This window comes from Manis javanica, chromosome 2 (assembly GCF_040802235.1).
Source record: "Manis javanica isolate MJ-LG chromosome 2, MJ_LKY, whole genome shotgun sequence".
Taxonomy (NCBI): Eukaryota; Metazoa; Chordata; class Mammalia; order Pholidota; family Manidae; genus Manis; species Manis javanica.
Window position 1 is genome coordinate 124,050,807 of NC_133157.1, and position 13,874 is coordinate 124,064,680.

Consider the following 13,874-nt stretch of genomic DNA (forward strand, 5'->3'; position numbering starts at 1 on the left):
ACAAATCTAAGTGATGGCAGAGCACCATCAAGAAAGTGTGTATATAGTAAAAAATTTTCATTATGTATTCTAAAACTAACATGGAGATTATATGTTGTTTAAGATTTTCCATGTAACTTCTCATTTCCTTTGGGATAATTGAATTATCTGGATACTGAAAATCATTTAATAGTATCTACGGTGTAGATAAAGAAGAAAGCATCTAGGATGGGGCATAGGTGGTTACTAGGCAGCGCTGTGTTTATATGCCACTGGTAATTATAGTACGTGAGCTGTGCATACACAGTTTTCATTTTATAAATTCATACTTCTCATGTCTATTTCATGACATGCGCAAAGTATATAGATGGGGAAAACATTATTTCTTCAAAAAATGTTATCCTAATTTTAATCTGTTTCCAAAGCAGAGGTCCTTAGTATTATCCTATTTTCTTAATCAATTTAGAAAATAAAGTAACCATCACTTCTTTGATTCCAAGAAGTAGCTTTTCAGTTGGTGAACAAAGCTACACATGATGTAGCACAAGTGTTAATTTTGTGTTGGGCTGATCTTACCTCTGGATTTCATGTATCATATTTGGGGAGGCATTTGTGCATATAGTTATGTTTAAATATGGCATTAGCATTAATTTATACTCATTTTCTTTGCTGTATTAGAAGAGGAAGATTTATAATGTAAATCTTAGCAAAGAGTTAAGTTTGTATTTTATACTGCTACAGGTGATACTTTGTGTTATACTGAAGTGAAAGAACCAAATGTATTTAGTATTTATAAAGTATATCTTAAAAATACTTACAAAAATTTTCTTGAAAGAAAACATGCCCCAAATGATTGGTACATGTAGTGACTTTGTGTTGTGAGAGAATTTTTCTTACTACTTGGCTGTTGTTTCCATTGTTTCCAATTTTTTTAGATAATGAAATCATATTACCCATAACAAGGAAAATGCCCATTAAGAAAGTCTATAGCAGTGATTCTGGTGAACTTCATTCAATGACATATGTAAATAATTTATTTACATTCAAAGTAAACTTAGCAGGTGTGGTGTGCTATATTTATCCTAGATGAAGTGCTTTCTTTCTTTATTAGGGGAGTAAATTTTTAGTAACTGAAGACAGAGGACACTGTAAATAAGTTTCTGTGTGGTAATTTATACATATTATTTACTTTTGAGGTAACTTCTTACAGAAAAAGGAAAATATAAATGGGTTCATGATGTTCTAAAGGTTGATTGGTAATTTTTTATATTTAGATGGTTCTAAGGGTCCTTTGGAAATAAGACACTTTGGAACTATTTTTGTTCCTAATAGAAAACTTTATTTTAAATACTGACCTTTAGAAAATATGATTTCTTTCTCATTGTTTTCTGACCAGGACATGTATTCTTCTGAGAATCTTTGGACAGCAGATTTTGGTTTAATATTGGATTGGGACAACACACAGAGACCCTTCCAGTCATGAGTAAGTACCCTTTGTTTCATTCTAGGGGTCTCAGGGGCATCTGCAGTATTGTACTTAAAAAAAGAAAAAAATTGTCACTGTGTCACTTCATCAGAGATGAAATAATCTGGTTCAGCTAGTACTGGGCATTGTCTATATTTAAAAAAGGAGATACTTTTTGCTGTTTCAGTGTTTCCTAAGTAGATGTGATAAGGAAATCTGTCATGAGCTTCTTGGCTGATTTAGTTATCTGAAGTTTTCTATTGACTAACCATTGACAAATGACTCTAGAAATATGAGGGAAAGTTGACCATAATTAGCAGAGGCTTTATTGTGTGAAATTTAATCTTTGGGTGACATAGGTTAATATTATACTTAAGCAAACAAAACAAAAACAAAACAAAAACTTTTTATTGATGACTTTGATGGAACCAAGCCTGTCCTATATAGGTTTACAATATTTGATGTAGAGTTTATCTTCTCAGTAGTATATGTAATACTTTCTGTTATTTCTGTCCACTTCTGCTTGTGAACAGAACTGGATTTTACTATTTTGTGTTAATTCTTTACTTCTGGAGAGTAAGGAAAGAGTTAAGATTTTACTATAACTGGGATCCAATGACAGTTTTGTCGTACTTTTAATTGAAAGTACAGCTTTTTGATTCTAGAAACTTTGGTGTGGAGTAGACATTTCCTTATTGGAATCTAAGAGAGTTAAAAATTTTTCACATATTGTTCATATTGATTATATTTACCTTAATGTGAATAGATTAGCTTTTCTTATCAATTTATAATTAGGTAGTTGATAAATGAAAATGAGTCAGTGGTTATGAATCTTCACTTTCTACTAAGAATTATATTGCAAGGAGTGGTCTTTGATTTTTGAGATGTTGCAGTTATATACTTTTTTGGTGGTGTACTTTGAATAAACAAGGATAGTTGCTAGATGAGTTCAAATGCAGGTCAAGAAAGAAGCAGCTTTAGTTATTTCAGCTCCATTCATGTGAAATTTTGTGAGAATGATTATCTGATGTAAAGTGCCAACTCTAGTGTAGATGGTAATATGAGTTAACAACAACTGAGTGAGAAATGTCAAGCATTTTAACTTTAAAAATGCTTATAGTTTTGGAAATTAAAATTTTTTCTACTTTGTAATCTTGGTGTGCCATTAACAGCATTGTCACATTTGGGGAGCTCCTTGAGGACCGGCAACGTGTGTCTTTCATTTTTGAATCTCAGTGTCCAACAGTGTCTTGTATGCTGCTGCCCCTAAAAACTCAGAGCCCTGTGAGGATGAAGTCAGAGGAGAGGAATGGCTTATTTGGCAACTAATAATAAGTATCTGAACCATATACAATTTTTTATTTGTAAATTACAGTGGCTGTATTTCACTTACAAGTTTTTTAATTGGCTGATTTTATATCCACTAGTTCTCTCATTTCTGCTCATTTTATTAAAAAATTTTTTTGTCTCTTTTGTTATTCCTTTATCTCTTTGTGAATCATTTATGTGCTTATTTTAAAGTCTTTCTCAGATCACCTGATTATTTTTAAATTTCTTCTCCAGTGGATTTATGATGTGGTTGTTGACACTGTTGTGGTTTCATCATGGTCTGTAATTTGTAGGCATATTCTGATGGGGATTTGTTTTCTTTCTCCTACCTCTCTCCCTTAGTGATTTTCCTTGGGGGTCTAGCAGTTTGCAGTTTTCTCTGCCTGCCTGCTTTTGGAGTTCCCAGATCAGAATCAGGTCTTGTAATAGTGGGTCAGAGCCTCAGCCCCATGGTGAGATGACTGATGTTGGCGATATCACAGATTCGGTCACTGAGTCAGCTGGCTCGCATAGGTCAGCAGCTCCTTAAGCTGTTGTCTCAGCACCGTTAGGAAAGCCAATTTTTCAGCCAAGTTTCATAATCAAGGAGGAGTGCCACCCCTATCCCTGGGTTTTAAGCAAAGACCCTGTCTACTGACCCATGACCCTATTCTCTACAGTTATCCCATAGGAGCAATTTCCTGCTGCCTTTTTCTGCTTTGGGGCCCAAGCCCAGCAGACCTCCTGGCTTCAGTTTGTTCACACTTTGTGTCCCTGTTAGATTTCTAATCCATAGAGATGTTTTGGGGCATAGGTATATCATTTTGGTGGGTTAAAAAAAAATTTTATCTTAATTTCTGTTGTGAAGACAGAGGAGCCACCAAGAATGAACAGTGCTGTGGGGGGTTTAACCACTCCTATGAAGCTAAAGTCCAACCTTGTCACTTAACAATTAAGATTTAAAAATATACCAGTTTCTGTTTAGTCCCTGGTTCGCAGAGTTCCTCTCTGTCATCCATGTACAGGTTCACTTGCTAGGTGAGCCCCATGGCGCTTCCTTTCCCATCATACTCTATTAAAATCACCTAGCTATTCACTCTTTCTCTAATCTGTAAGCTCCTTGAGGGCAAAGATTTTTATTTCTAGTGCTAAATGCTTTTTCTGTCACTTAATTGGTGCTCTATAAATAATGCATAGAGTTGTGTTTTCCTAAGTAATGTCCTTAGTATTTGGTAGCTATTTTATGTATTACTATGTTCTGGGTGAAATTTAAGCTGTTCCCCTGAAGAGAGAGAGTGTGTGTGGCGGGGGGGGGGGAGCGCAGGTGGCTGGGGTGGGGTGGGGGGAAGGCAGAGGATGAAGCATTCCAAGGAGGCAGAGCAGTGTGAGAAAAGCATGAGAATTTGATTACACACAGGTATTACCAAGTAGTTGACCATTCTGGAGTGTGGAGCTGGGGAAAGGAAATAGTGAGAGAGAGAGCTGGAGGACTGAAGTCAGACTTCAGTTTGTATCCATTCCAGCAAGTGTGGACTTCTTCCTGGAGGACTTAAATAGCTCTTAAACTATTTCAGTTTGGGGAGCAACTTATTTCATTATGGAAAAATTACTCTGATAAGTAGATACTTTTTGTTAGATATAAATTGAGAAGATGAGTTAGAGGCAGTTTTTGCCTTTTTCTTTGTTCTTAGTTTTCAGTTCTTTCTGGGCTCCTTTTTTTTTTTAAATTTTTTATTAAGGTATGATTGATATACACTTTTATGAAGGTTTCACATGGAAAAACAATGTGGTTATTACATTTACCCATATTATCAAGTCCCCACCCATACCCCAATGCAGTCACTGTCCATCAGTGCAGCAAGTTGCCAGAGATCCACTATGTCCCTTCTCTGTGATACACTGTTCTCCCCGTGATCCCCCACACCAGGTGTACTAAACATAATACCCCTCAGTCCCCTTCTCCCTCCCTCCCCACCTGCCCTCCCCACACCCCTCCCCTTTGGTAACCACTAGTTTGTTCTTGGAGTCTCTGAGTCTGCTGTCTGGGCTCCTTTTGAAATAGACTTTGAGTTAATGTTTCTTATTCTTGCCAATTTGGTGATTTTCCCTAGTCATCGATTGACATTGTTCTTGAGTATACCACTGTAACTAAGGTTATGGAGTTACAGTGGTCTGTTATGCTGCAGTTTCTAGGGGGTCTGTTACGCTGCATTGTTTCCAAAATGGTAGGAATTGAGTATATCAGAGTTTTGTTTTTGAATGAAATACTAGAGAAGCATGGTGGTACTGGTTAAAAAATCAGAAGATATGTCATTGAAGTCTAAATAGAATTTCCAAACCTAGATTTGGGTAAGAGTGATGAGAAACTAAAGTTGTTTTCAGTATTTGTCTTGTGATTACAAGAAAGGTTGGATATTTGTTACATCTGGGTGGGTTTATTTCTGAAGGATATCCTAATTCTTCCCACATCATGTACAATGTAGGGCATGGTAGTAGTTGTGCAGCAGGTGGAATAAACTGATGGAGCTGTTTGGGGCTTGGTGACGGGCTCTGCCACCTCAGGCCTGGCTTCCCCTGGTGCTCAACTGTTCTGAAAGGTGAGGCTATCAGGTTCTCCTCACACCATGACACACTAATTGGGATGCCCAGCTATAAGGGATTTGTTCAGTGTTTTCAGATGTTTTGTAACTTTTAGTTTAGATCTTTATATATGCTGTCAAATTGTGAGGCTTTTATTTACCTTGTGGAAAACATATTATATGATGCTGCTATGATGTACATTTCATGATGGATTATTAATTATGTTACAATCCACGAAAGCCTTTTGATTTTCAGTGCTTAAATTGTTCTGATTGTTCTGTATTTGCTTATTTTTCAGTGTTTATTAACATCAGATTTTTTTCAGAACTGTTTTATCAGATGGTGCCAAAGATGAACAATTTATATGAAAGTTGTTATATTTAAACTGTGGCTATAATTTGAAATGGATCTCTTAGATCTTTAATGGAGATTATAACAAGAGTAGTTTATGTAAAAAGCAGTGCCAAAGAATTTCTAGATGGCTACTTTGGTGCAATATGTTAAAAAACAGTCAAACAATAACAAAAAAAGCACACAACCAAAGAAAAGCGATTATTTAGGGTACAACTTCATTTTTTTCCCCAGAGTTTTAAGTTAAAATAATAAAGCTGATCTGTTGTATTTAAAATTTTTTATCTTTGCTTCTGTATTTTATTTCACTTTCTTCAGGAAAGTTTTGCTCCATAATTACATGACATGTTCCCTAAGTGAGTCTTTCTGGATATTAATTTTCTTCTGACTGGGCAATCCAGGAGCGAATCTATTGTGTTGGAGTGTTTAATCCTGCCCTTTGGCCTAAATAATGCTGTGAATTTTTTGAGGTCACTTCTGTATATGGAATGTTTTTCACTTACCTGAGGAAAAGTAATGGCAGTGAATAATTTGGGATGTAGTTTATTTGTGTCTTTCTAATAGAATAGGAGTAAATATCTTCATTCACTGAAGGGGTAGACTAAGAGTTCATGCTGAAGTGAAGAACAATTTGTTTGAAATTTGTTAGGGTAAATGTGTGCGTGTGTGTGTGTAGGGTAGATTACTAAATCCCTCAGTGGAGGAGTAAGCATTCTTCTGGGTCTTATTAAATAGAAAAATTGTACAAAAAGTAATATAAGACTTTTTCTAACTACTGGCTAAAATTTCCCACTAGGCAAATAGCCTATCTAGAAATACATACTGTTTTATGGAATAGCTGTGTACCTTAGAAGGTGGGTAGAGGGTTAAAGAAAAGAAAATTTAAGTTCAGTTGTATTTTAAACACTATTGTGCCTGCATTTAACATTATTTTGAGAGAAATCCTGTAAAGTGTAACAATTATCCATCTGTTATATTAAGGCTCATTTATATTTGATATATTTAGATTTTGGAATATAAAGATTTAATGCCAACCATTCTTACAATGAATATATAATTAGTGATTATTAATAGAAGTGAGGGGAGGATGAATTTGGAGACGTATGGAAACCTTTTGGTTGTCACAGTTCTTGGGGAACCTGCTGGTATTTAGTGGGCAGGGGCCAGATATAGTCCCTGTTGAGAAACACTCTGTATGACCTATCAGAACCGTGGTGACAGTAAACTGTAGGTAAAGTAATAAGGAATGCTAGCAAAATTGCTTCTCATAAAAGTTACTAGATGAGTTTCTTAGTTTAAGGCACTTCATTGTGTTAATGTTCATTTAAAATGGAATATATTTAGCTTTTCGCTGATTTATCTTCTTTTTGATCATTTGCTGCAGAAAAGTAATTCTTAGTTTGACACTATGGAAAATCCAATATGAATTTAATGTAGCACTTCTGTAGAGTATATTCAATTGTAATATTTTAAGTTTTAGTTAAATGGTTTGCATTATTTTGTATCTTCTTGTTTCGCTATTTTTTTGAACTTAAAGTTGTAAAAATAGTACCCAAATTCCTCATATACATTTTATCCATATTTACCAATTGTTTACATATTGTCCAGTTGACTCTCTTTCATACACACACATCTATCTCTATAAAAGAAATTGATTTGTGATTAAATAATACGTTTTCTGTGAAAAATAGTTTCTTTTTATTAAATCATTTAAATTCTTAGCATAATGCAAATTGCTGTAGTAGTATAATAGGATCTTAGTAAAGCTTCTAAATTGCTTTTGCTAGTTTAATCTTAAAATTTCAAAACACTTACCTACTATGGTTATGCTATTACTGTTCTAAAGTTTTACTATTTATGTAACCTTTGTAGGCTTGTGGTTAACATTTTTCTTGTAGTTCTACAATATATTACATAATACAGATAAACTCAGTATGTAAATCAACTTCACTTAAAATTTTTTAGTATAACATAAACCTCGGTTCTCCAAAAGACCTCTTTATAGTACTTTTAAGGTACTCTGTTCTTAAAGGGAACTGTTTAGAATTCCATTTTGAGAGATTAAGCTCCAATGGCTCTCCTCTTGATGTTCCCAGAGTCCCAGAGACCTGGGTTGGCTTTGCTACTAACTAGTTATGTATGGCCAATGGCTTGACTTCTTTAACTGGTTCCCCCACCCCCACCCATTTCCTTGTTTGTAAATGTGGGGACTGGACTTATGTCATCTGGAAGCCTTCTAGCACTAACATTTATGAATCTATCAGTGAGAAAATTTTTATTTCCAATTTTGCCTTACAGGAACACAGCTGTTGGATAAAACAAGGTATGTTTCTATTAAGATAAATTAAGAAAACTCACACACAGTTTCAGGGTTTTGGGCCTGCTTGTGTTGATTCTGGTTGAAATTTGTATCGTGGTTGCTTTTGTAAGTACTTTTGTTTCAAGTGCAGGCATGTGTTCTCTAGTTCATTCTGCTTATTCTCCTGACAACCAGAGATAAAGGGGAATATAAATTGAAAACTAATACTCTTAAATATTCAACTAGTTATCTCTAATTAATTTCCAAAAATAGAGTTTGATTTTTATAGTTTTTCCTTGAATCCATGCATGACTCATATAATGGTTTAAAAAATTTCCTTGTGTCTTTTACATTAACTTCTCTAAAAATGAATTACTATATGAAAATATTATATGTATGACTTTTAGTATTTCTGTTTTATCAAAAGACATTTAGTGATGTTTGTTAAATGGTCTGTAACTAATAAACTACATATATTAACATTACAGTTTTGTTTTTACTAGTGTCTGTACAGCTGTATATTAATAGTGTCTGGGAGAGCACTTTTGCATTAAACACAGACATTTTTTATTAAGGGAATTTGAGCTAGTCAGTGTGTGTGATAGGTGTCATTGTATAGTTCTCTCCTTGTTTCCCAGAAGTGTGAAATTGGTATTAAGAATTTCCAAGCCTCTATTTTTCTCCCTCAAAATTGACCTAAATGTTATTTTGGATTTACATTTTTATTTTCTTTTTTTGGAGATAAACAAGGTGACTATGAAAGTAATTCTTTCTAGCCTGTCTTTAAAATTGCTGGTTAGAAAGGGCCAGTAATAGAGTAAAAACAACTTCCCAGTTCTTCCCCTTACCTTGGTCTCCCACTTCAAGTGCTGAGACATAAATTAGTTATTTTTATTCATGTTCAGTGATAGTGGTCATTGTGCCAGGTAGTTGGTAGTCGAGTGCTATTTTTCCTCCTAAATTCATATGCTGACTTCTGCTAATACTACCTAGATACCCTGGAGTAGAACCAGTTTTCTTTTGCTGCTCACACATTTGGAGTATCAGGTGTTAAACAATGAAATGTAAAAAGGATTACAGTTAGGCACTAATATTCACTCATATACATTTATTTTACATTGTGGAGCATTTGGTTGGAGTCACAATATCTTAAATACAATTGTGTGTTTCAGATTCTAGAACAATGGAATAGGAATGGAATTTGTAGATGCATTAATAAAGGTTTTGACACTACAGTAAAGTGCTGTGTTTGATCTCTTCATTGACTCACTTTTTTATGTTCTGATAAATGCAAAATAAGGTAGAAAATGTTTCCTTGACAATATCATGTTAGAGAAAGCAAACAAGTACACATGTGTTAGTTTTTATGTTAACTTAGAATATTTGGTCTTGTTTTCCTTAGATAATAACTTCCTGTTACTTTGTTTCTATGATATGTAGATGTGGGTGAAGGGTGAAGTGTCCTGGATTAGGAAAGGAGGAGCTAGGTGTTACCGGTGTTGGAAGAACATTGCAAAATTGTTTCCTTGTGACAGTTATGTACAACAAAATTTCAATTTGACTTTTAAAGCTGCTTAAATTTGTTTTAACTACAGTAACACAACTTTATACTAGGTGATTGAGTCATACTGTTATAATTTTTTTATTGGCATGCTTTATCATTAAAAATGTTGTTTCTGGTGGTAGAAGTAGCCTAGAAACTATATAAAAGAGGGTTTCCTTACTGCTAATTAAGGGGAAATCGTTGTTGTTACTGGAGTCTCTCCAAAGGAAAGATGCTTCTCCATTGCTGTGGAGGTTGCATATGGGCTTGGTCTAGGTTACCACACACAGAGGTAATAGGGCCATTGTAGTTAAAACAAAACAAAACAAAACAAAAAAAGATTTTCTGCCTTGGATTTTTTTATTAAGGTATCATTGATGTACACTCTTATGAAGGTTTCACAAGAAAAACCATGTGGTTACTACATTCACCCATATTATCATGTCCCCCCCATACACCATTGCAGTCACTGTGCATCAGTGTTGTAAGATGCTACAGAGTCACTACTCGTCCTCTCTGTGCTACAGTGTCTTCCCTGTGACCTCCCCCACATCATGTGTACTAATCATAATACCCCTCAATCCCCTTCTCCCTCTCTCCCTCCCCACCCACTCTACCCCACCCCTCCCCTTTGGTAACTGCTAGTCCCTTCTTGGAGTCTGAGTCTGCTGCTGTTTGTTCCTTCTGTTTTACTTTGTTGTGATACTCCACAAATGAGGGAAATCATTTGGTACTTGTCTTTCTCTGCCTGACTTATTTCACTGAGCATAATACCCTCTAGCTCCATCCATGTTGTTGCAAATGGTAGGATTTGTTTCTTTCTTATGGTTGAATTGTATTCCATTGTGTATATGTACCACATCTTCTTTATCCATTCATCTGCTGATGGACACTTAGGTTACTTCCATTTCTTGGTTATTGTAAATAGTGCTGCAATAAACATAGGGGTGCATATGTCTTTTTGAATCTGAGAAATTGTTTTCTTTGGGCAAATGGCTAGGAGTGGAATTCCCAGGTCAAACGGTATTTCTATTTTTAGTTTTTTGAGGAACCTCCATATTGCTTTCTGCAATGGTTGAACTAGTTTACATTCCCAGCCTTAGATCTTTTATGGGAACTTTTCACCTATTTGTATAGGGAACTTTGCCCAGGGCAGTAGAAAAACTCCATCTCAACTTTCTACGTACTCAAATGACTTTGTGAAGAGGAACTTGGATCTCAAATGGATTCCTTAGTAGAAGTAACTCTGTATTTAAGAAATCTATTTCTAAATGTTTGGTTTGTATTACAAAAGTGGAGTCATTCTTTTCTCCCCTAAAATATGTGGTATAAAAACTTACCACCAGATTTCAGTGAAATTGAAAAAATGTGCTTTTCTAGTTCAGTGCTGAGCTGTATTCTGATGGAAAATAACAGTGTCTTGATCTACAAAGTTATCCATCCTTAGTTGTTTTTTTCTTTGATTAGCATGTATCTCAGCAGGTGAAATTCTATCTCTGATATAGAATTCTGCCTCTCATTTCCAACCAATCCAACTTTATTTTTTCAGTGGGATCAATTCTTATTTTATTATTGCTGAAAATGTATTGAAAAAATATATAGTACTTACTTATTTTGGAACCATTTGAAAGTAGATTGCATATATCATGTTCCTCTACCCATTTGCACTTGATGGTGTAGTCCTGAAGACAGAGATATTTTCTTAAGTAACAGCAGTAAAACTGTTGAATAGGTAAATAATGTTTATGTAGTCCACAGTCCTCCTTTCATGGTTGACAGTTTCCCCAGTGATATCTTTTAGAGCAATTTTGCCCCCCATACAGGACCCAGCTATTATTCATCCATTGCATTTAATTGTCTCCTCTATTCTGGAACATTTCCCTTCAGATGTTCTTTATCTTTCATGGTATTGGTGTTTTTGAAGAATGCAGACCCGCTCTTTATACAGTATCTCTTAGATTAGGGTTGGCCTTAGGGTTCCCCTAATGGGGCTGTCCGAACATGTGTGACTGGTTTGGGGCCTTCCTTTAGGAAACCTGTCTTGAAGAGAGAGGAAGACAGTATGGTAATCTTTTGATTTCCTTCCATTTACTCTTCAGCATTATAGCTCCAGGTTGGAGAAGGTTCCCCGGTCTGGGCAAGTTCACTTTGATGCAGTGAGACCAAAAAATGACAACAGAACTTTGGCAGGGATAACAGGTCTTATACTAAGCTTTATTCTCACAGTGGCAGGATGAGCGCAAGAATCACATCTGCATCCAGCAAGTCTGCAGTTCCCCTCAGTCTCCATCCTGTCCACTGGATTTATTGTTCTGCTTTACTAGTTTCTGTTTTGCTGTAGTAAAATGGCAATGAAATATTTTTCTAGAATATGAGATAACCTTAAAAGGAGACATTTGGCTTTTATCAAGAGAAATTCCTTATCACATAATTCCTATTTTGATTTATGTTGACAAAGTCTCACGATGCTGTTGAACAAATACTATTAAGCTATGAAGTAATAGGAATATTGAATTGAATTGTTTTATAGCAATAAATCATCTGTAGCTCTTCAGGTATAAATTGATATTGTTTCACTAAAGATTAGCCTTTCTTATAACCTGGTATTTCATTGTCTTTGTCCAAATAAATTTTCTTTAGCTAAAGATAGAATAAATGAATATATCAAGACTGATTTTCATTAGATTTTAGAGATTTATAAATTATATTAGATTTTAATGTGAAATGTCAGGATACTTAACAGCTATAGTTATGACTCAAGTTTAATAATTGCAAGGTATAGTGAAAGCTAGAAACAACTTGGAATATTGCAAAGTATAAGAGATTCAAAACTTGTTCTTTAGACAACTTTGAGACACATGGTGCTATAAATTAATTTTTAAAAATATTTTAGGAGTCATAAAGTTTGAGTCTGATTTTAAAATTTTAAGGAAGAGAACATATGATTTTGAATAAATAATATAATAATTATGTTTTAATTTTATTATTAACAGATCCTTAGTGAGTGTCCCCATGAGTGCTGCTGCTATTCTGCCTTTGGGGATATAGACAAGAACAAGACAAACATGGCCTTTGGCCTCACAGAGCATAGACTGGTGGGGAAGACAGAGCTTGCACAAGGAGCACAGTATTATGAATACTAGAAGGGCAGTTAGTCTGTAGGAGCAGGGAACCAGGAAACCTATCTCAGGGAGGGCAGAGAGACCACTGTTGGAAACCATATTTCATGAGCCTGGCTAAGTGACCTGTCTAAGGGAGAGGGTTCTAAACAGAGGGGTCAGCAGGTGGGAAGATCTGGAAGTGGGAAATTGAGATTAAAATTAAGAAGTTAAGGAAAATTTATCATTGGTAGAACTCACTGGTAGGAGATTAAGTTTGTAACTTTAAATAAACACCACAGTGTTCCCTCCATTTTATACTTTACCTTATCTCATCTGAACTGATCTGTTTTTTCTTCTTCCTTGTCCCCCTTTGTTGTTTCTTCTTCAAAAGTATAACAACCACATTAAATAAATACATTTTAGAAAGGGGGGAAGAAGTCATTGTAACCCCACTACGTTAAAGCAGCCATTTCCTTTTTTCCAGATGACCCTGTGCTATTGGTCCAGATAGTATATGTTTTTTCTTTGTTTTGAAGTCTATTTTGTCTGATACTAATACTGCAACTCCTGCTTTTTACTTCCTGTTGTTTGCACAAAATATCTTTTTCCATCCCTTGACTTTTAGTCTGTGCATGTCTTTGAGTTTGAGGTGAGTCTCTTGTAAGCAGCATATAGATGGGTCTTGTTTTTTAATCCATTCAGTGACTATGTCTTTTGATTGGTGCATTCAGTCCATTGACATTTAGGGTGATTATCAATAGGTATGTACTTATTGCCATTGCAGGCTTTAGATTCATGGTTACCAAAGGTTCAAGGTTAACTTCCTTACTATCTAAGAGTCTAACTTAACTCACTTAGTATGCTGCTACAAACATAATCTAAAGGTTCTTTTCTGTTTCTCCTCCTTTTTCTTCCTCCTCCATTGTTTATATACTAGGTATCATAGTCTGTACGTTTTGTCTATCCCTTGATTGACTTTGGGGATAGTTAATTTAATTTTGCATTTACTTAGTAATTAGCTGTTCTACTTTCTTTACTGTGGTTTTATTACCTCTGGTGACAGCTGTTCAACCTTAGGAACACTTCCATCTATAGCAGTCCCTCCAAAATGGACTGTAGAGATGGTTTGTGGGGGGTAAATTCTCTCAGCTTTTGCTTATCTGGAAATTGTTTAATCCCTCCTTCAAATTTAAATGATAATCTTGCCGGATAAGGTAATCTTGGTTTCAGACCCTTCTGCTTCATGGC

The 13,874-nt window shown here is 35.1% G+C and overlaps 1 protein-coding gene across 7 annotated transcripts in view; it reads left to right on the plus strand.

Annotated features, from left to right (window-relative positions):
* The window catches only part of USP6NL (USP6 N-terminal like), a 317,648-nt gene that overhangs the window by 98,882 nt on the left and 204,892 nt on the right, over positions 1 to 13,874 (plus strand). For 5 of the 7 annotated variants that reach the window (XM_073229324.1, XM_073229327.1, XM_073229326.1 and 2 more), the window contains exon 2: positions 1,376 to 1,462. In XM_073229324.1, the coding sequence (XP_073085425.1) occupies positions 1,459 to 1,462 (4 nt within the window). In that variant the 5' untranslated portion in view covers positions 1,376 to 1,458. Of the gene's footprint in view, positions 1 to 1,375; positions 1,463 to 7,981; positions 8,007 to 13,874 lie in introns of all 7 variants that reach the window. The other 2 variants (XM_073229330.1, XM_037001214.2) reach the window with 1 other exon arrangement.